Here is a 22,671-nt window from a genome sequence, read left to right as displayed (position 1 = left end):
ATAAAACGATATTGATGGAAGAGCACTTAACTGTGAGGCTGCTGGAGCAGCGTAGAAACAGGGAGAAGGAGCGTCCACAGAGGATCTTGAAGGACATTAATGCTGTGGATTGGACGGACTGTTTCCCAGTGGTTCATGGGAACAGTAGTTTTTAGGTCAAACCTAGAGTCCGCACGCAAGAGCTGGTCTAGGGAAGATCTGTGGTAGTTCCGTACGTGAGGGTAACCCCGCCGACTCCCCCCCCCCCCCTGTCCCCCCCATGTTTTTTATTGGCTTCTGTCTTTGTCCTTCCTAAATGCTGCCTTCCGATTGGTTTATAGGCTTGTTAGGCCCTCCTTATGACGGCCATGCTGTCATTTGTATCCTTCCATCGCTACTGGCCCCTTTACTTCGAGTATTGCACGGTATGTGTTATCTAGATTGTGAGCACTATTTTCATTAATGAGGTTCTCTTACTGCCCGTGCCTGCAGTCCGTGCCTTCTCGCCCCTGCCCGCACTCCCGTTGCCCATGCCTATTCCCCTTCCCTGCACTCCTGTTGCCCGTGCTTTCTCGCCCCCCCGCCCATACTCCAATTGTTCATGCCTTCCTGTCCCTCGCCCGCACTCCCGGTTGCAATGCAATAGGTCTTGCGTAAATGCGAGTCCTATTGCATTGCAAATGCTTGTTCTATGACTACTGCTGAAGCCTCTAGCTTACTGCCGTTGCCAGAGCAACGGAACCCAGAAGTGTTGCGTAATGTGACGTCAGAATCTCGCTGTCTGAGTGAGAACGAGATCTCGAGCCGCGGGATTCCAAATGGCGGCGATGGAATACGAGTTCAAACACAATGGAGGCGACTTAGTCCCCAGCCCATGAAGCGGATCCAGCTCACCCGCTGGAGCCCCCGGGCACATCAGGAGGAAGAGGATGATGGGCCGGAGCAGGACCTGGAGGAGGGTCAGTACCCCATGTGCAGGAGCAGAGGAATATGTGAGCTGTCAAAAGAGGGGAGGTAGCACTACACCCAGGAGATCTTCTCACTGACCGCTTGGTCAAGACCTCCTTTCGGTTGGTAGCTGTGGCGTCACACTGGAGATCTGAGAGTTCATCCTAGCTGTGGGTTCTGCCTGGTGCAAGGTGAACTTCTTTGGTCTCTGGGGTGTTGGAAAGTAAGGCATTCCCTCCCAGGAGTTTTACTTCTTCCTGCGAGGAGGGAGACCCACGGGCTCCCAGCTCTTTATAGAGCTCCCTACTTCACATCACCCTATAAGCACTGCCTTGGAATTCACTGCGCCCCAGTCTTTTTTCTCCTTTGTTCGATCTACCTGATTGACTGGAGCTTTTTCTCCAGCTGCTATCGCCCTTATATGACAGAATCCGTTCCCTTGACTCTGCTCTTCTTTTCATTCCCCCGTCGACACTCTTTGTTCCACCCTGAAGCTATCCATTCTGTCACTATTGCCGACTCTGATCACGACCTCCTGGCAGTCATCCTTTGTTGCTGGCTCGCTTGTCTAGCGCAGCTGCTTTCATGGTCCTTTGCGCGATCAGTGCACTGTCCCATTCAGCGTGTGCCTTTCCCTGTGATTGTGGAAAAATGCTACCAAGACGGTCGCAACACTGCGCACTATCCACAAATGGTCACAAAGTGACCCTCTAGGTCATTGAATACAATTTAACAACCCTATATCAAAAATGAATCACAAGAATAGCAAATATACTTGTAAATGTAAATCTTTACAGGTAATAGTTGAAATCCCCCCAAAAATGTTTTACATTGATATCATTTTTTAGTTGCATTCACATAGAAATCAAAAGCATGAATTCCTTATACATGTATCTTGATAACATTTACAAAGAGACAGATAATCAATTGTTTACGAAAACATTTTTTAAACGTGGGCCCGATGCATTTCGGGACCTGAGAGTCCCTTCTTCAGGGGCAAATCTGTCTGTCCTGTGGGGAGACCTTCTGAATAACCTCGGATAAGGTAGACAGTGGAGTCTTCAAAATCTATAACGGATACCGGCAATTTTCAGGTGATGCAAGTGAGAAAAACACGAACAGTCACCACTTTGATTCAAAGTCTTTTGTTGGAAACAGACTCCCGGTTCTAACCGCGAGAAGAAACAACAGTCTGGGGGTCTTCTGAAAGAGAAACGCTGCTGGTCTCCACCTTGCACAATACTTTCCCTGTGATTGAGCACATTCTCGGGTCCATTCCCAGTGCAGGTCATTCTTCATCTCACGTTCTCACAATGGGTCTTCCTCGCTACTGCCAGTGCACGCCTGTCTTCCTGCCCTCTCACTGTGCACATCTCGCTTTACTGTAGGTGTGCTGCTTTACCAGTGCCGTTTCTTTCTGCCCTGTTCTTGCCCTGTTGGCGACCCTTCTCCCTGCCCTCTGGTGTGTACTGCCCTGTCAGGGGTGTTTGTTTCTGCTTCATGGGGTGCGCTGCCCTCTGTGCCGCTTCTCCCAGCCCTGTGGTATGTGCAGGACTGTCAATGCCGCTTCTCCCTGCCCTGTAGTGTGCGCTGCCGTGTCAGTGCCCCTTCTCTATGGTGTGCGCTACCATGTCAGTGCCACTTCTCCCTGCCTTGTGGTGTGCGCTTACCTGTCAGTGCCCTTCTCCCTGCCCGTGGTGTGCGCAGTCCTGTCAGTGCCGATTCTCACTGCCCTGTGGTGTGCGCAGTCCTGTCAGTGCAGATTCTCACTGCCCTGTGGTGTGCGCTGCCCTGTCTGTGCTGCTTCTCACTGCTCTGTGGTGTGTGCTGCTGTGTCAGTGCCCCTTCTCCCTCCCCATGATGTGCACTGCCCTGTCAGTGCCCCGTCTCCCTGCCTTGTGGTGTGCGCTGCCCTGTCATTGACCCTTCTCCCTGCCTAGTGGTGTGCCCTTCCCTGTCGGTGCCCTTTCCCCCTGCCCTGTGGTCTTCCCTGCCCTGTTGGTGCTCCTTCTCCCTGCCCTGTGGTGTGCACTGCCCTGTCACTGTCGCTTCTCACTGCCTGTGGCGTGTGCTGCTGTGTCAGTGCCCCTTCTCTTTGCCCTGTGATGTGCGCTGCCCTGTCAGTGCCCCTTCTCCCTGCCCTGTGGTGTGCTATGCTCTCTCAGCGCCCCTTCTCTCTGCCCTGTGGGGTGCGCTGCCCTGTAAGTGCCCTTCTCCCTGCCCTGTGATGTGCGCTGCCTTGTCAGTGCCCCTTCTCCCTGCCCTGTGGTGTGCTATGCTCTCTCAGCGCCCCTTCTCTCTGCCCTGTGGGGTGCGCTGCCCTGTAAGTGCCCTTTCTCCCTGCCCTGTGGGGTGCGCTGCCCTGTAAGCAGGGCTTTAAGTGGGGAAAAAAAACTGGGGGTGCTCTAAAAGGGGCGTGGCGCATTTCTTAAAGGGGTGTGGCCTATCCGAGTAGGGGCGTGGTCTAAATCAAGATAACTAGCATTCATTATGTGCTTAAGAAAGTCATGAAGTCGCATCCAGCAAAGGATAATAAAATAGGCAAAAAAGTATATTTATTAAGTGTGAGCCATAAAATACCAAACACTTAAAAAAAACATTTGCTATTTCCAAACTTAGAATTTAAAAACCATCTTCACTAAATCATGTGTTATTAAATTCTGAGTTCAGGCAGCGGCGCAACTAGAGCCAAATTTCAGGGGGGGGGGGGCTAAGAAAAAATTTCGGGGGGGGGGGCTGAATCTTTAAGCAATAGTCAGAGTGGAGCTGCAGGGGCTCTTAGAAGGGGTGAGACAACAACAATTCTTCATTAATATGCAAATGGTCTTTTAAAGACCTGTGAAGTGCTCGGGTGCGGGTGTGTGTGTGCCCGGGAAGCATCTCATCCCAGGCTGCCACACACGACGGGGGGGGGGGGGGGGGGGGGGGGGGCTGTAGCCATTTGAGTCCAATGGGGGTTGCGCGCCTGAGTTCAGGGATACTAGATTCCATATGTCAATCTTGCTGTTATGGGAAGATATGCAGGTAAACATGTCACACAGCATTCCCCATGTTATCATATGGGCAAGATAGCCTTTCAATAGTGAAAAACGAAATTGACAGTATTTCACTATCAAGACATGTTACCCACACTAGTAACACCAAACAAAAACCGGGAAGTCTGCTCATGTACTGGAAATAGTTCACAAAATAGGGTTGCCATTGTTTAGTTATTTAAGTGTTAATTATCATCCATCCTTAATGATTTAATCGTTTACATAATGCCCTTTTATCATGGATTTGTGCTTTCTTATAGTATCACACTATAATATAGCTTAGACTTATGTTTTCATCCTTCTATAACAGGCTAAATTAGTAACCACGTAGTAACTTATTCCATGTGGATTCATTTTTAAGTCATTATCTTTTTATTGTCTTTTTCATGTCCTAATCTCTCACACAACTGGAGTTTTCATGGGAGTAATATTAAGCAGATATTTATCACTTAAAATAGCTATTGTGTTTACTTCTATACCTTTACTGCTATCATAGAATGTATGATTTTTTTTTGCTCTGGATAGATTAGCTAGGTTTCCTGTCCCACATTGCTTTCTTTTTGCATACGCTTGGGTCTGATATACAGTACTGATATCTAATCTAATACATTTTACCATGGGCTTTAGGATTTAGTTCTATTGTTTGGCATTTCTGTCCAAGAGCTAACTGCAGTAGAAGAAAGGCCTAGAATAGCCTGCACAAGTCGCACTTTTGGGACACTCCCTTCTTGTTTGCAGTACCTTTGATGGTACTATGAGGCTTTCCAGAAGCACAGAAATGTATTTAAGGTGCTCCTTCTTTCAGAGAGTGAATTGTTTACATGCATATGGACTTCGTCTTGTGAATATTCTGACCAAGCACGGGTTGGAAATGGCGACCAATGAAAAGTTGAATTTCATCGGGGTGCTATAGTCTCTTATGCTGAGCATGTCTTGGGTGGAGTTCCCTGAAGAAATGAGTGACTCCGCACAAGCCTAGAAATGCATGCGATTAAATGAGAATATCACTTGCAAGCATGATGGCTATCAAATAGTCTGGGCCTTTTCAGAATCAGCCTAATAGGGCATGGATTATTAAATGAATCAAGACAGATATAGTTGACTACGCAGTCTTTTACACTCCTTAATGAGCTCTCCACATAGGACAATGTCAAGGAGTCGGTTGTAGGAGTAAACTAGTAACCTAGCACAAGTAGTTCTTAGACTCTTTCTCTTTCCCAGTGGCCGTCTTCTGTTCTTGAATCTAGTTCACGAAGTCGTTGCATTGCTAGATTGTTGTTACTGATGGGAGGCGCATGGAAATAACACAGCAGGGGTGAAGGAAGGTAAATCAGGATATTTTAGCGAGGTGTAAAGAAGCCTCTGTATATCCAGCTCATTTTGCGCTAGCAGCAGGAATGTCATGTTTTCCTTTGGTTGTTTATGAATGTTAATGGCCTTGTTTTGTGAAGGGGCAGGTTCTGCGCAGAGCGAAGAATTATATTCAGGAGCTTGAGCACACCCTGGACACTCTTCTAAAGATGAAAGGTGAGTGAATATTTTTTAAGATTTCTTTTGATTCCAATGTTGTATGTATTCTTTATCTGACATACTCTGCTAGCACTAGAAGTAATCGGTCAGTTGTTGTACACGTTACTTAAAAAAATTGTGCTTATTCTGAACTAATAACCTTGAACTGATTTGTGTTAAAATAATACATTTTGGCTCGTCCAAACTACTACATAGACTGAACTACTTGGCTTTTTTTTGCTGAGCACACAAATACAAGCCATGGTTAATGGAGTGGAGTGGTGTGGCTCACTGGTTAGAGGCGGCAGACCCGGAAGCAGAGAACGGAAGCAGAGAACGGCCCGGGACCAAGGTTCGATTCCCGACGCGGCAGGGTCGTGGACTAGGGTCAACGGACTCGATAATTCTCGCCTCGGTGCCTACTCTAACCAGGGACCACACTCTGCAACTCTGGGCATTAAGCTTGCCTCATCTCTACAACGGCCCCCCACAGACGCCGGGGATGCCTGGCTCCACCTAGGAGATACCCAGAAGGGACCATCTCACAGGGAAAGCCAGGACTGGTTCCCCAGCGGTCTTCAGCGCCAGGACGCTTACGGGCAACAGTGCGCTTTACAAATCCAGCACATTTACATTTACATTTAATCACCCTACAAAAAGGTATGAAGTTCCCAATCAATTGAATTGCCAGAAGCTGCAAAAAGTAGGCTGTTTTCAGTTACAACGATGATCCTTTCTCAGGATGCACGGATCCTCACCCACCAAGGTGACATGCTCCATCATCAGGCTGAGCTCTGTGTTGCTGGAATGCAATACCCAACTGGCTCTTTGCAGAGCACTTTTTGGATTTCTTTATCATGCGTTCGTGGATCGACCCAACGGACGAACCTCTGGTAGAAAGTAGTTTTTCAAAGGTAATGAGTGGTAATAGTTTGGGGCAAGTGAACTAAAATTATCTATGGATGACCAATGTTCTTATTATTTATTAGCTGGTAGTGAAATCCATAACCGGATAAAAAAAAAAACACTCCTAGGACATAATTATCCAAAGAGTGACAGGGACGTTTTAGACATGTTTTTGTGTAAACGGTCTTTGTAGGGTTTGCAGCATTTATTAGGACCAAGAACTTGCCCTAATTTAAATAATGATGGGTCTGGAGTAGTTCAGTCAACATAACAAATACGCGCACTAAAAGGCAGTGAATAAAGCCTGCATTGGAACTTACCTATTCCGTGATATTTTCACTGGACCTAAAATGACAAACAATATAAACAAGTACATCATGCAACGTGATAGTGGGCATAGCAAACCTGTTGCATGCTCAGTACCCATTTATGCTGCACAGCAACATGCTTCATTTAGACCTGCTCCAAGTGTATAACATAGCAGACTTGTATGACACATAAGTATCGTTCACGCTAACAATAGAGGGTCAGGGCCCCATGAGGTGTGGGGACCTGATGTGGCCCACAGTGAAAACTACCGGAAATAGTAGAGCGAGATATCCCCATCTTGTACCCTATCAGTACATACCTTATTTGTGCATAGTTAAAGAGTACCTGCTTCCACAGGTGGTACACTGGCTGGAAGCCCAACAGTTAAATCCAAAACGCCTTGAATCTTGGTGAGAGTGGTTTTGCACAGTTATCAACTTAACAAAGTCAAATCCGTAGAGGACGTATTTGACAGCATGTGATGTGTACACATGGTCATGTGATACTGTCATAAGCTGGCGTATGTGCACTGGTATGGATGTGTCCTCTTGTATTGGCTGCACTAGTGGTTTTCTGATGGCATGAGTCCTTTTTTTACGTCAGAAATGAGTTCTTCTTTATAATTAGTATCAATACGTTTTTTTTAAAGAAGTGTCATGCTCAGGATCTATTAAAATCGCACTGTTGCATAAATAAACCGCATATGTACTTGCATTTGAACATCACATGATCACATTATAATCACACCTACAGTAGCAGTGCAGATGCGCCATCGTAGAGTGGGTGCATGTTGATCATTAGAACAGAATTAAGGGTGTTAGTTCATGTTTGCACAACTTTCATGTCCCCAAGGATTAAATGATATCTGATTGAACAGGTGCAGGCAGTAAATGATTTGTAGCAGACATCAACCGTGTTCTGACATACAGATCCTACCATTGTTTTAAAAAAGGGGAGGAGTAGTTCGTGGTCACTTGAAGACCGTGTTATAAAAATTAAGTAGCAAGACTTGATGTGATGATTTTTACAGGGTAGAGAACAATTTGTTGAATCGGGTGGTTTTAAATCAAAAACGTTTAGACTCCCATGCCGGGTCCCTCAAGGCTCCTCGTTGAGCCCCACCCTTTTCAACATTTATGTTGCTCCCCTGGCTCGCCTGATCAAAAATCACGGGTTTGAATTGGTATCATATGCTGACGATACACAGATTATCATCACAAATTCAAGCAATAAGCAAGACACAGCATTAAAATTCAAGGGCTGTATGAGAAGTGTCAGTGAGTGGATGACCAAGAACTGCCTCAAATTGAATTCAAGTAAACCGGAGGTGCTGCTCTTTGGCAAAGATACCACTTTCTGGTCCGTAGACTGGTGGCCTCCAGAACTTGGAGCGGTTCCCACTCCTGTGGCTAAAGCCAAAAATCTTGGGGTCATAATGGGTTCCTCTCTTTCCTTTTCCTTGCATATAAAAAGGCTCACATAATCCATTTTTTTCGTCTTGAAAATTCTTAGGAAAGTGCTCCCCTTCATTCCAGGAAACCTCCCAAAAACAGTAATGTCGGCGTTAGTTCTCTCAAAACTTGACTATTGCAATGGGCTCTTGGTAGGAGTAAACAAGTACGTGATGGTTAAGCTTCAGGTCCTTCAGAACTATGCGGCAAGACTTCTTTTTGGATTAGCCAAATTCACATCTGCAAAACAGGCCCTTAAAGCATTACACTGGCTACCCATGGAAAAGCGTATAATGTTCACGGCCATGTGTATTGCTTTCAAGTCTCTGCAGGGCGTTGGACCATGCTCTGTGAGGAAGCGTTTTTCATGGTACACCCCCTGTCGAACTTTGCGATCAACCTCATTGAAGTTAGTAGAGGAACCCACGTTCCGTCTTCAAAGATGGGGTGGCAAAATCTTTTTTAGTATTTCCACTAGATGGTGAAACAAGCTTCCCTTTGATCTGGGAAATGCCTCTGATTTGCTGTCCTTTAGGAAAGACCTAAAGACTAGGCTCTTCTGTTTGTAATCTGGAGTTGGTCTGAGCTGTTGTTCAGTTAATCGGTCACCTGATGCAGTTCTCTCAAGTGCCTTGACGCCTTTGGGTATATGTTGCGCTATATAAATATTTAAAAATAAAAAAAATTAAAATGTGTAGAGGCATTCTACCAACATTGTCCTATAGGGAGCTATTTCTTTCTCCTAAGTAATCGCCTTGGAATCTCACTGTTTAGTCAAACTATTGTGTGTTTTTAACTTGAACACCCAACATTGTTCTTTTTCGAACTGCCTAGATTTTATTTTGGGTCCATTATTGAGTGCCTATGATTTTACCCATTTGGTCTCATCTGTGGTATGGCGTTTTTGTAGGTAACAGACGGTGAGTTTCGTTGTTGAAATGCCCTTTAATAAGAGGAAGGTCCCAACTTGTCGTGCTGGATTCATCTGGTCTGCTTGCTGAGGTGTGTTATATGGGCTTGAATATCTCTGAAATTCTCAGGTCTTTTGACCCCAAACAGTGATTTCTTATATTTTAACTTTTCTGTATTGAGACTGTGCCAGTTTTTGTTTATTATTTTTAAGATCATTGAATATTTGCATTGAAAGTAGTTCCACATCAGTATTCTGTGTGATTTCATGTTTGGTTTCAGCAGTGCATCCCCTTGATCATTCCTGGCTTGATCCTTGGCTGATTTTACAACCTTCTCATGATATTTCTTTTCCACTATTTTTGTGATATATCAGAGGCTTGTTGGTCATATAAACTGGTATGACAGCAGTTCCAGTGGAGACCTAGACATTGACCATAGGGAAAGTTCTCATGCAAAGCCTTAGGAAGATAACTGTCAACTTGAAGAAGTTATTACAATCTGTGGGTTTGTGGTAGGTTTTAGTCATGATTTTACTATTTATAATCTCCAGTTCTAAATTAAAGAACAATATCTTCCTATTAGAGTATGTAGAGATATATTTTTAATATGGATCTTTTGTATTGATTAATTTAAAGAAAACTTTTTGGTGTGGTGCTCGTCCATGTTCCAAATGATGAGAATGTTATCGATGTATCTACATAACAGTTTAATCCATGGGTAGTATAGATGGTATCCAAGTAGATATATTTTTTCTCAAAGCCAGTCTGGGAGCTAAGGTACCCACTATGGAAGCATCTTGGAACTGTAGAAACAATTTATCCTCAAACTGAAAAGGTTGTTTTTAAGGGCTAAGGTGGCTCAGTCAACTGCAAACTGTACAGCGGACATGTAATCGCCACCTACAATGCCAATGTTTATGAGGCCTCCCAACACATTTAAGTGCAGTCTAATTCCATCAAATCCTGAATTCCATATGCACAGTAAAACACTTTTAGTTCACCATAAGGTAGTTTTAGAGGGTTTTCTTTGATCTCTCAAGCCATACTAGCCCCACCATCTCTCTCCTAGCATTTATAATACCAAAAGCATTATGTGAAACTCTAAAAGCTACAGTGTTGGACAAATGCCCTTTTCAAGGTCACTAAGGCATGAAGGTGTTGCACTATTCAATTTGACACCCGAAAACCTTGTGTTGGTTGGATGTTACTATATAAACTTCAATATCGTCCTATAAAAATATTGCATCCGCTACATTGACCTATCACTTTATTTAAAGGTAAGCATAGAATTACTATTCCTAACTTTACCCATGCTTACCTTGGGAGACTTTCCAAGAGCATTATATGAGACAATGAAAATACAGTGTTGGTCAAGTGACACTTTTTAAGGGCAAAAGATGTTTGGTTATCCAAATTGACAGCCAAAAACGTTCTGTTTATTACAAGTCACTACATCGCTGTTGTCGATATGGATATATATTAATAACACATTCACTGTATTGAGGTACCTCTTTATTTTAAGGTGAGCATAGTATTTCTCTTCCTAACACTTCCCATGCTCACCTTGGGAGGTGAGTATAAGTGGAGTTAAGAACAGTAATTAAATGTTTACTTTACAGTGTAGAAGTAAGTCAGTGTAGTGGTCGCAATATTATTACCATGTGATATATTTCATACAATACAGTGAGCAACCACAGTTGTATTTAGCAGATTGATTACAGCTACATTGTTTACTTTCTGTATTCATTGTCTAACCTTTTCTGGTAAAACTCAGTCTTGACACCACAGAGCCAGGTAATTTGTTAGCAAGATACTTGTGAAGGAGGAGGCTGGCCTTTTTGTTGGTTTTCAACAGTGTTGTAGTGTAGTTCCTATATTCTCAATAGGCTCTGCGCATTGGAATAATATATCCTATAGAATTGACGTAGGACTTAGGTCGACTAGGTCTCTATCGAATATATTAGACTTAATTGTGAGTGCCAGCTAGCTCAGAGGTCACTAGAAACTTTCTCGCATAAACAAGAAGGGATTAGTTTCTGACAACCGCATAAACATGACAACTTTGTTTCCCAAGAATAAACGTATCTTCAGAGTAGTGGAAACAATAGGTAGATATTTTACTCAGTCAATCGTGCATACTTCGATTCATCAGAGTTGCAGAGAAATAGAGAGACGGGCGTTTTCAATAAAAGATTTATTGAACAGTCTTTTTCTCATGCAGAGGAAATGAACTGCTACAATCGTAATACTGGCTGCAAAGTATAATGCGTACACGAGAAGAGTATTATGAAATAATACTGTAAAAGCATGGTATGGTTTCTAAGCCATAAAATACATACATAAATAACAAAAGCTAAAAGTCCTCAACTGGTGCTTCTAAAATACGCCTACCCCAATGTACCTAACCTAAGTCTAGTACGCGGGAAGAAGTGAGTATGGTGTAGCATAGGTTTAGCAATTTTTGCCAAGAATCTATCCAAGATTTTTCTTAGGATCTAATCGGCTCCGTACCTTGGTTTTAGAATGAAGGAGGTCTGGTATCTCTTGGCTCGGACTCGATTTCCTAACACCTCGCGAGGGGAGCTTGGAAACACCTGGGCTGGATTCTGAGCGAGAGAAAGGTATCCTCTCTGTCAGTGCGTCAGCTGGAGGGTCGGCTTCCTTCGGCACTTGCTGTAGCAAGCTGCGTCAGGCAAGTAGATAGTCGAGCTGCTCCGAACCACCGTGTGCTTGCTAGGGCAAGTGTAGGCATATTTATACCTTGAAGGTGCCTAGTTTGATGTAAAGTCGGACATAATAACGTCACCAAAGAACCCCAAAGGAATAGCAGTTCTTTGAAAACTCCATGAGTTCTTGGACAAATCAATATTCAAGAAAGGGGATGTCCCTGACTGCTCCAAGCCGATTTTCCAAGAAATCGTTGTGGCTTTTTGGAACTGGTGGAAGTAGCCATGCCTGTAATTGGGCTGCATGGGCTATGTCTAAATATAGTTATGATTTATATGCCTATATAAGGGCAATGTGAATTGTACCTATATAAGGGCATAAATCGGGAAAATTTCACTCTGGTCCTAAATCGCTGTACAACAGTGTGGCCCATGTTTGTTTATTATTTGGGTGTAAGACTTAGCCTGGAGTGTCAGCTTCTATGTTAGATTAGTTTCCTTCCTTTCTCAGATTAATGTAAACAAGATAAAATGGAACAGTTTAATCCCATCCAGCAAATCTGCCTTTTATAGTGCCAGAAGGGCCACTGCTCTCTCCAGTTCATTTCATTGTCTACCTTACCTGTCAGGGGCCTTACCCACAAACATAATCTATTTTCCAATAGTTAGCAAGTCTTCTCTATCTTAGGGTACACTTCCTTCTGCATTTTCACAGTGACGACTAACAGTCTTCACATGTGACCGCTGTTGGTAAATTGGAATCACTGACACCAGGAGATTGGGAAGAAGGAATTTACTAGAACACCTTCTCTGTTATTGTAGTGAAAGGGGATGGATGTACTACAAGGTGTCCCTTTTTGAAAATCATCCAACAAATAAGTCATTGTAGCAGATGCATTGGTGGAAGGATGGTGAGCCTAATGCAATCTTTTGGAGAAAAGAAGGGCTCACGCCGACACGGGCTAGCAGCGACAACAGATAGGGACATTCCAGCGTTTTGAACGCTTTGGTGGGGCCCAGGAATACGGCGGCGGTGAGGAGGGAGGGATCCATCTCCTGCATCACCGTAAAGAGGGTGCAGAGGTTATGGGCAGTGCTCCTGCTAGGAACGAAGCCCCATTGGTCGGGCCTAAGTATAATGGGAGGCAGTGGAAGCAGCCGCGTAGCTAACAACTTGGCGAGGATTTTATTATCCACGTTAATCATTGATAGTGGTCAGTAGGAATCACAGAGTATCGGGTCCTTACCCGGTTTAAGGATGGTCACTATCTGTGCCTCGCAGAGGGATCCTCATACATGTTGAGGAGGTGGGGTGCAAGTAGTGGCGCATACTGTTCAAAGCCCTCTTGACTTGTCATCGGATCTTGTGGCAGAAGGCTCCCCCATATCTGGCTGACTTGATCACCAGATATGAGCCAGTGCGAGCACTTCGGTCCTGTGGAATGGGCACTTTGGTGACCCATCGATTTAAGAGGGCAAAAATGGGAGGTCGCTCTTTTAGAGTGATTGCTGCCATAAGTTGGAATAAACTTCCACTTAACCTGCGTCTTGAGCAAACAGAAAGGAAGTTTCGCTGTCTGTTAAAAACTCGCTTGTTTACATGCTAGTTGGGTTCTGGTATCTGCTGCTGGTTAGCTCTTATGTCTTTTTTGGCTCCACAGTCCTACAGCGCGGGGACACGCCGGGATGGCGCAGCCATAGCGCTCTACAAACTTCTTTATTATCACTCCTTGTAGAAGGCAGGGGTCAGTCCGTCCAGCCCTGGTGCATTGTCCCCCGGCATAGCCCGGATTCCTATAATCACCTCCTCTTCTGTGTAAGGCTAGTCCAGATACTTTCGTGTGCATCGTTGACCCATACTAATTCTATGGAGTCAAAGAAGGGGAGCAGATCAGGAAGTGCCGCCAGCTGTCGTACGGCATATAGTGAAGAGTAATATTTGATAATTTCGGCTTGAACTGATGCCTGCTCGACCACGACCGTGTCCTTGTCTGTGCGTAGCTCGCTTAAATAATGATTTGCCATGGGCTTCTTAAGTAGGCCAGCAAGGGTTTTGCCGGCCCTGTCGCCCTCGCCATACTGGCAGTCACGCACCTCCTGACCCTAGTAATGTGTTTCTCTGTGCGCTGCCTCCTCAAACTCTGCTATCTTGGCCTTAATCTGTCAGAGGACCGTGAGCTGACTAGACTCAATTCGAGCAAGCCTATCTCCCATTCAAGCAGCCACAGATCATTCCTTAACGAGCGCAGACGAACTGGGAACTGAAAGCAGCCCTGGCAAATTTCTGAAGACCAGCCCCCGTCCGGCGCGTAGCGACGACCGCTACTAGGGGGGTTTGGGGGTCGTTCTCCCCCCAAGAAAATTTTGGAAAACAACAGACCAAAATGGTGAATTCTGGGGCAGGGCATGATAACACTCACTTTAGTTGAAACAGAAAGTCTTTGCAGTATTTACCATTGTTGGCGCAGCCAGTGCTGTGTATTTCTGGACACGTCATTCCATAGAGAATAACACATGAGTCTTTGGGGGTGCTTGCAAATGCTGCTCTGAGTCTTCTCAGGTTTCTGTGCTGCTTCTGAACCCCACTCACAGTTTATTCAAGTTACTCCTTGAATGTCAGTGGGAGTACTGCACATCGCGGGGAGTCATAGACACCCAAGATGAAAAGCATGCATGTGACTCCAAAATTTGGGAGTGGACATACGAGTGATTCATGGTATGGAAACGGAGAGGTATTGAAAACATGAATTATAATATTGTTTAAAAACCAATGTGCCCAAGTGAGAGTCAAAGCAACAATTTGAGATTGATTTGGGTTGTGCAGGAGTACAACGATGAACATGAACAATACAGACCAACTCTGGACCGCATAGTTAGTGTGGAAGCTTATTTAGGCAACACTAACAGGCTGCCTGCCTGAGTTGATCTCAGTTTAATACTCCCACCCTCCCTTTCAAACTGCTTCACCCCACCCAACAATAATACAACCAATTCAATCCATAAACACCTCTCAGCAAACCACCAGCCATGCACTTGCTCCACACCGACAACCCTATTCCCCGCTTCCCTGTCCCTGTCCTGAGACTTCAAGCTTTTTCCAACTGTCCTACGATGAAAAAAGGGCATGGGTGGGCGCACCCAGAAATTCAGATCCTTACTAAGGTTAGGTTATTAGCCACCGAGTATACCTAATCACAACACCCCAACTTATCCCTAGCATGTGGCCCTCACCCCCTCCTACCAACATAGCCCAAAAAACACCAACAGTCCTCCTGGACTGAACCACTAGCCTAAAAATGCCTTGGGGGGCATCCCTCCCTGGTCGGCTGCCCCCCAAGCCCCTACTGGGGGAGAGGGTACAGCACTGATGGCTGACAGTTAGAAAAAAGGCACTTAAATGAAGCAGGTGCTCATCACAAACACATTATAGCACCCTAGGCAAATTGCCTTACATAACTATCCACCTTTATACATGAATAACACCTACTGCTCGTCCTACCACCACCCCTAATTTTACTCCCCACACTTCCCTTAACTTGCCTGTCTGTCCCTGCATCTGTACTCTCCATCCTAAACCTAACCAACTAACTTTGCTTCTTAAAACTGTAAACCTTCAAGTTCCTGCCTTCTGCAAGTATAAACTCTCTCCAACCCCCATTTTCAAAATGCTTCGGGGGGACAAGAGCAATAAAAGTGATTCCAAAAATGATGAAAACGTCTTTGCAAACCACCACTCAGGAAAACTCCCTCATTAAAAGTTTTTCAGCCTACCCCCTCTGCAATATGTTTCCCCTACTGAGTTCCTAGTGTGCCCAAATATTGTTGCCCACCACCTGACACCAGAGCTTACCCCACGGCTTCCCGTAACTGTAGCAAATAGAGATTCATGCCCATGGCAGACAAGTGTGCACCATCATGTCTGATTTGCCCGGTGCCCAGCATTACCAGTCCGGCCCTGGGCGTCACTAGACTCTAGACCTAAAAGTACAAGAAGGCAAAATCTAAAGGCAGACCATTTCTAAATGTGTGCTGAGAATCTGTAACAATATCTTTATTGACATCTGTACTGTTCCGCTACTCCTGCAATTCAGTAAGAATCTGAATCCTCATTATGATAAGAAGCATTTCTCCACACAATAGAATTACCAGTTGCCTACTAACCCATATACACTGGTATCGCTCCACCTACTCTCACCTATTAGCAGTACTCCAATGCTTCCCAACTAGGTTCATGCAACACAAGTGCCAGCACATACTTATTATCAACACTCCCCACCGCTGCCTGTCTTTGACATAGCTGAGTACTGGTTGCCTTTCACCAAGATTTCAGAGAGCTGAAGAAAGCCTACTTATTTTTCGGGTAGTCTCTCCTGGCTTTGGTAGAGACATATACAGACTCTTACAATAAAGCATCACTGACTCTCTGCTTGCTGCCAGTGTGCTGAAATTCAGCATCTTTAGTGGCAGAGTGATATGAATCAATGCTATGAATCAACATCTGCAAACACCTTCTTAATAACTAACAGATTGGTTGCCTTATGGACCGTGGTCTGGCCAGGTGTTGAAGCATATTGCATAGCCTAGTGTTTGTTCATTATTCTCTGTACTTCAGGTTTTTGAGAGGCTTTCCCCTCTGTTGCTAAATCAGACATATTGATGCCAGTATGGATCCCTGATCTATTCCAATGACCTTCTATCACCTGAATATTTACATGCACCAAATGTATGCATTTGAGAAGGTGTTTGTGGCCTCCTAGTGCTTAAATAAACAATGAATCATCCAAGTGAGCTTATGCAGGAGATGTGCTGCAGCTGCAATAACATGCACTGCTGGAGTTGTGTCGTGCTTAAGCAATGCGGGAATTTTGGGCCAACAGATGAGTCAGATTTTCAGACGCATCTGTCAATCCTTGCGCCATGGTGTGCTGTATTGTAAATATGGCGTATCCATGATGGCGCAAGGGTATCACAGGCTGGCGCAGGGAAACTTTATGCCTTTCTAAAAGTGCTCATGTGTGCACTATACGGATTGTTATGTTCAGGATCTAACGCCAGAGCAAGGTTCTGGTTCTGGCTTACTCTTTCGGCCTGCGTTTATTTAATGTGCAATGATTTGCCAAGACACTATCCAGAGCACAGCTCCCTGATCTGCTCTATTTGCATTGGTCTATAACCAGGTGCTGTCTTCTGTATCCTCACATTGCACCCCTGCAGCTGGCAGCCCCAGGCCCCTATCCTTCGAAGGACTGTTGAAGCACTGTGATTCACTTTGGGGTCTCTGTTCCACTTCTTCAGTCTGGTTCTTTTGATTACCAAGCTTGGGATTTATTTAAATGCAGCTTTCCTTGTGTTTTTCTTCCCTTTTTCAGAAACCTGACCTTTCACACTGTCTGATAGTAGGAGACAAGTGATTGCCTCCGCTGGTGTAGTCTCTGCACTAGACTCTTTGTTCTTTCAGGAGGCTGGCTGATTCAGAGGACTATGGCTCATATTTCCCTATCCAGTGAGTGTGATCTTCTCAGTCATACTTTGGGGTAATGTCCTCATCTTTACCAGGAGTGGCAATCAGTAAAGAACGTACTGGGCATCAATCAACTAAGTTGTAATAACTTCTTCCTACTGATTTGTCTCTATTTTTTGATGGGGGCTGCTTCAATGGTGTTGAACCATGGTCTATATAAGTGTATTTCACCCGAACAAACAACATTTTTCAATAATCACACCTTTACTTTGCTGGAGGGCTATATGCTAGTGCAAAATTATGCCTTCTTTTTCATTGGTCAGTTCCCCTTGTTCTATACCATTAAAACCAAAATGTTAAGGATACTTTAGGGAGGGTTTCAGACACTCTCTTGCCTCGTGTTGTATCACATGGACCACCTAGTATAGCTCTTCCTCTGCTTCTCCGCCCTAACACACTTTTGTATGCATATTAGGTTGGGTTTGTGACCAACACACGCCTCTTGGAGCACTTCTCAACTTATTTCAGTCTAGTGATGTACTTGGGGTTTTTGTCCACAAAAAGCTCTACCAATAAAACAATTGTTGTTCATAGCATATGGTCTTATGACAGACCTGAATTCTCACGTAGTTAACTGCAAACAAAATGTGTGTTTCAGTTTTTCTTCCATCTAATCAAATTGTTTTCTCAGTTTAAGCCAACAAAGGCTGAATTGTAGATTTGGTGCTAAATCAGTGTATAAGTATTCTCAATATGGTGGATGATGTCCACCGCTTGAACACTGTAAAGGTCGGTACCTTTGGGCTGCCCAAGTTGTAAAAATCAAAGCATGTGCCTTCTACTCTGAACTATTGGTAAACTGGTTTTCAGATTATGAGATATTCCAGTTATTGCGTTGTGTCCTAATAACAGCCAAAACTCTCATGGTTGGCTCTCGAGCCCTTTTCACAGCACTTACTGTGCTCCACAATGACAATCACCTAAGTTCCTTGTGATTCCAGCAGCAGGATCACACACAAAACTATGCATGCGCACACATGCACACACATGTACGTGCGCGCGCACACACACACAATAAAAACATGTAAAGTTTTACCAATGCACCCCATTGCCAACCAGCAGTTTGGCTCTGTAAACTCTGCAAACATATATACCGCAGAAAATGCACCACAAACCGAACGGCGAGAAATTCTGCTAATGACCTGGGAAATACAGGTCTGGCTCAAGGCATCCTTGCACTGGATCTAGAACACCTTTCCCAACAATCTTCAGATCTCCAACAACAACCTTCTTCAAGTGCGCCTTAGGCCTATCTGCAATCACAGATACTGCCATCGTATTTCATACCCTCTGTCCGTTTCTGGCACAATGCTAAATTTCAACACTAAACCTGCACTGTCCACGACAAAAACTAATTTCTCTTGCTGATCCCCAGATTCACACTTGGTCCTGTGTGGCAGAGATTTTTACATGGAGGAAACGATGGGACTTTGTCCTTCTTGGATGTCAAGTACACACACTTCCTACTTCCATCATAACTGCACTTGGGCCATTAGTCCTAACATTATATAAAAAACATTGGTTATGTAGTGTAGCAGACGCTCCCAAGTACCTTCAGTTTTTCAGGACAGCATAGGATTTCCTCCATGTCGAAAAACCTTTTAATGTGAAGCATTGACAGCGATGTGAAATGAGCTAATGCACAGATCTGTAACAATTAATCCTGACATTTGCAATTCGGAGTAATACAAGTTTAAAAGTAACTGTGGCAAAATGGGTATCATGTCCAACCAGATTAGTGCACAAAATTGTATGCAAAATCGATAGTTGAGAATTCTCTTTTGTATAGGTGATTTGCCATCTTGAATGTTCCACCAACACTTGCTCCATGCAATAACATTTGCACACTTTTTCTCCATGAACTAAGCTGCTGTCCCCGCTTTTATTGAGATTTAATTAAGAAAGCTCATGAAATGTGCAAATGTTTTAAGTTGGCAGTGGGCGCCGGGGGCGCAGAGAGGGCTAATTACTTTCACCCTTCTCCCATCTCAGGTCACCCTAACTCGTGGGCAGCGGTGGGCCAGAGGGCAGAGCATACCAAAGGGAGGCTATGGATAGAATGGGTGCAGCGGGAAAGGCTTGAGAGGACCCCTTAAAGATAAATCGTATAAGTGAGAACGAGAAGGAATGCGCGATGGAGAGGTGGGACAGGAGTGTAGCTTTTAGGCAAGAGAAGTGTACGAGCAGCAGAGAAATTGTAAGGCAAAAACGAGAAATGATTGCAGATTACTTTTATTAGAGACGATACAGGTGTGCACCAGGTGGGATAGAGGGCATAGAGAAGATACAGGGTGTCTAAGGGGTACACACGTGACGAGAGATAAATGGATAGATGGTAACGGGAATAGTAGGGTAATAGTCCATGAGTGATATAGTACTAGTTAGAAATAGGGCTTGCAAGACCCAATGAGTGGCACGTGCAGGCAATATAGGGGGATACGGCGAGACTGAAGTGTTTTGGGGCTACATGAGAGATGATCAGGTCAGATATTACAATCCGCCAACTCTGTGACCTTGACTTACCAACTGTTGCCTCGCAACTCACTCCCTCCCTCGGCAATTGAATCGGTGGGGCCGGGGTCATATTTACTGCAGCTTGAGTCACGCTGTACATCTGCTCCTCGTGTTTCTCAATGATTCTGGACAGGCGCGTTCGTGTGCCCCAGTCTACCGAAGCAGGCTGCCTGCCTCTGCAGGCTCGGATCCTTAACAGACACAGGGCCTGCACTGGACGTGAAGTGGCACGCACACTGTTAGTTGCATTCACGTGACTCCACCACGTCACGTGAATGCCGTGCCGGCTGGCCCGCAGGCTTTGTACTGCGCTCAGTACAGTGGTCACTGTGAACGCCCGCAGCAGCAGATTTAATAATAAATGCTCATTGCTGCAGACAGCGCAGCAATGAGCAGTGACCACTTTAATCTGAGCGCAGTACAATAAATCGCCCCACCCAGCAACACAATCGGCCCCCCGCCCCACCCAGCAACAAAACCGCCCCCCCCCCCCCCCCCCCCCCCCCGGCCCAAAAACCGGCCCCCACCACTGGCAGCCTACCGGGGGATTGCCCGGTGCCCGGCATTGTCAGTCCGGCCCTGGTGGCAATGCACTTGCCCCTGATGACATTCTTAAACGCCTCCCTCAACGCGGACGGGGAATCTACCGAGCTGACGTTAGTATCAAAGTAGTCCTGTATGGCGGACCCAATTTCCTCTCGGAACACCTGGTCTCAGAGGGCACCAGCTGGAAGTCTCCAGTTGAAAGCTCTATTCGGCACGTCCGGTAAAAGAAATTCTAATAGTACTGGAGCATGGTTCGAGAGAGTTCGGGCAGGGTGAGTGCAATGTCTAACCCAGGTATCCAGTTCACGAGATATTAGCCAATAGTCAATTCTAGACCAAGTGGGGCCCGCAGAGGAGGTGCAAATCCCCTCTCGGCTATGTTGATGTTGGTGATGCCAAACATCTATCAGATTGTGGTCTTCCATAATGGTCCGAAGTTGTGCCGCAGCTCGGGTGTGTGGCCGTCGAGAACCGCTCGACCTATCAAGATCGGAGTTAAGAATTACGTCAGTCACCTCCCCAGAGCACCCCCAACCCCTGGGTCCTAAGGAGTCGTTCTCATAAATGAATGTATTGTTTTCTATATTAGCATCAACCTTTCCCATATTACAAGACAACCACCAGCTTTGTAAATAGATTATTCGAATTTTGCAAAAGTTTATCCCTCTGGTCCAGTCTGAATAGGCTGTGCAGTTGTGGCCACCCAATGCCGGCAGTGTCTCTCTAGGTTATGATTGTTCCAATGTTTGCTTTTCATTATAAAAAAACAATATGTTCAGACAGTGGTATGCTTTCCTTAATGTGATGAATATTTCAAATTTAATTTAAATTATATTATAAAATGTGTTCCAGGAGTCCAGCATGTGTTTTGAGAGATTACGTTGTTTATATATTCAGAAATAATGCTTATAATGGAGAACTATGGTTACAGGTATATATATATTATAATACCGAGTTTTGTACAGCGCGTGCAGTTACCTCGGCAGAGGTGTCCCGGCGCTAGGTGTGCAGTACAGGCAGATGCCTGATGCGGAGAAGGAAAAAGCTTTCATTACTTAAAGAGCCACGTTTTCAGTAGCTTCCTAAATATGGCTTCAGATGGGGCCAGCTGAATAGCCGATGGTAAGGTGTTCCATTGCTGCGTCACACTGGCGGCAAAGGTCCCGCCCCCTAACCGGGCCCGCCTGACTCGAGGTACACAGAGTTGGAGCAAGGAGGTAGAGCAAAGATGTCTCGACTGAGCATATCTGGGCAGACGGGCCTTAAGGTATTGGGGGCATGATCCACGTAAGGCTCTAAATGCCAGGGTTAGGGCCTTAAATTTAATTCTACTAGCTACCTGAAGCCAGTGTAATCTAAGCAGATGCGGAGAGACGTGTTGCTTAAATGGAATATGCGTTACCAGTCTCGCAGCCGCATTTTGGACAGTTTGTAGCCGTTGAATCAGGTATTTCGGGAGGCCCAAGTATAAACCATTGGCATAATCCAGCCTTGAGGTGACCATAGCGTGGATTACCGTTTTACGGCATTCCTCCGGCAGCAGCCGGATAAATTTCCGTAAATTTCTCAATTTACTTAGGCATCCTCCGACCACCTGTTGAATGTGGGGCAGAAAGGATAAGTTTTCATCCCACTGTACTCCCAGGTTTTTTGCCTTAATGCTGGGGGTAGGGGGCGTGCCCATCTCTGTTGGCCACCAGAGCTCTGCAGAGGGGTGAGGGCCTTTCCCAAAGACAAGCACCTCTGTTTTATCAGCATTTAGTCTCAACTTATTAGTGTTCATCCAGCAGGCTATGTCGCGAAGACAACTTTTAAAGTTGGCAAACGCTGCTTCTGATGCCTCTGCATAGGGGAAAACTAACTGGGTGTCATCGGCATATGAAATTGCCGTGACACCCCAGTTAGAAATTAAAGTGAAAAGTGGAGCTAAATAAATGTTAAAAAGCAGCGGGCTGAGTGCCGAGCCCTGCGGTACACCACAGTCCAGGCGCCTAGCTTTGGACACAAAGGTCCCTAGCGCTACCTTCTGGGATCTATTAGACAGATAGGAGTGAAGCCAGCCGAGCGCCTGGTCTTGTAGTCCAACCTCTGCCAATCCGTGCAACAGCTTTCCGTGGTCAACCGTGTCAAAGGCGGCCGATAGATCCAGGAGCACCAGCATTGCAGATGCCCCTGAATCCAACGACCACCTCACTGACTCGGCCACCTCGATTATATTATTATATATTTTGTAATAATGCACCAGCCCACTATGTGTATTCCACTTTCATGAACAAACAGAATTCGATTCCCTGGGGCTCCTTCAATCATTTAAGCCCACAAGTAAATCTAAACACCCATGTTCCAGCTTCGCAGGCTAGGATTTCCTGCTGGTAT

General features: G+C 45.2%; 1 protein-coding gene across 3 annotated transcripts in view; it reads left to right on the top strand.

Moving 5' to 3' along the window:
- The window catches only part of STRA8 (stimulated by retinoic acid 8), a 126,162-nt gene that overhangs the window by 25,183 nt on the left and 78,308 nt on the right, over positions 1-22,671 (top strand). For 2 of the 3 annotated variants that reach the window (XM_078653563.1, XM_078653547.1), the window contains exon 3: positions 5,414-5,489. In XM_078653563.1, coding sequence (XP_078509689.1) covers positions 5,414-5,489 — 76 coding nt within the window. The remainder of the gene's footprint in view (positions 1-5,413; positions 5,490-22,671) is intronic. The other variant, XM_078653557.1, reaches the window with a different exon arrangement.

Source organism: Lissotriton helveticus, chromosome 1_1 (assembly GCF_964261635.1).
Source record: "Lissotriton helveticus chromosome 1_1, aLisHel1.1, whole genome shotgun sequence".
NCBI classification, from domain to species: Eukaryota; Metazoa; Chordata; class Amphibia; order Caudata; family Salamandridae; genus Lissotriton; species Lissotriton helveticus.
This window is presented reverse-complemented; position numbering and strand designations above follow the sequence as displayed.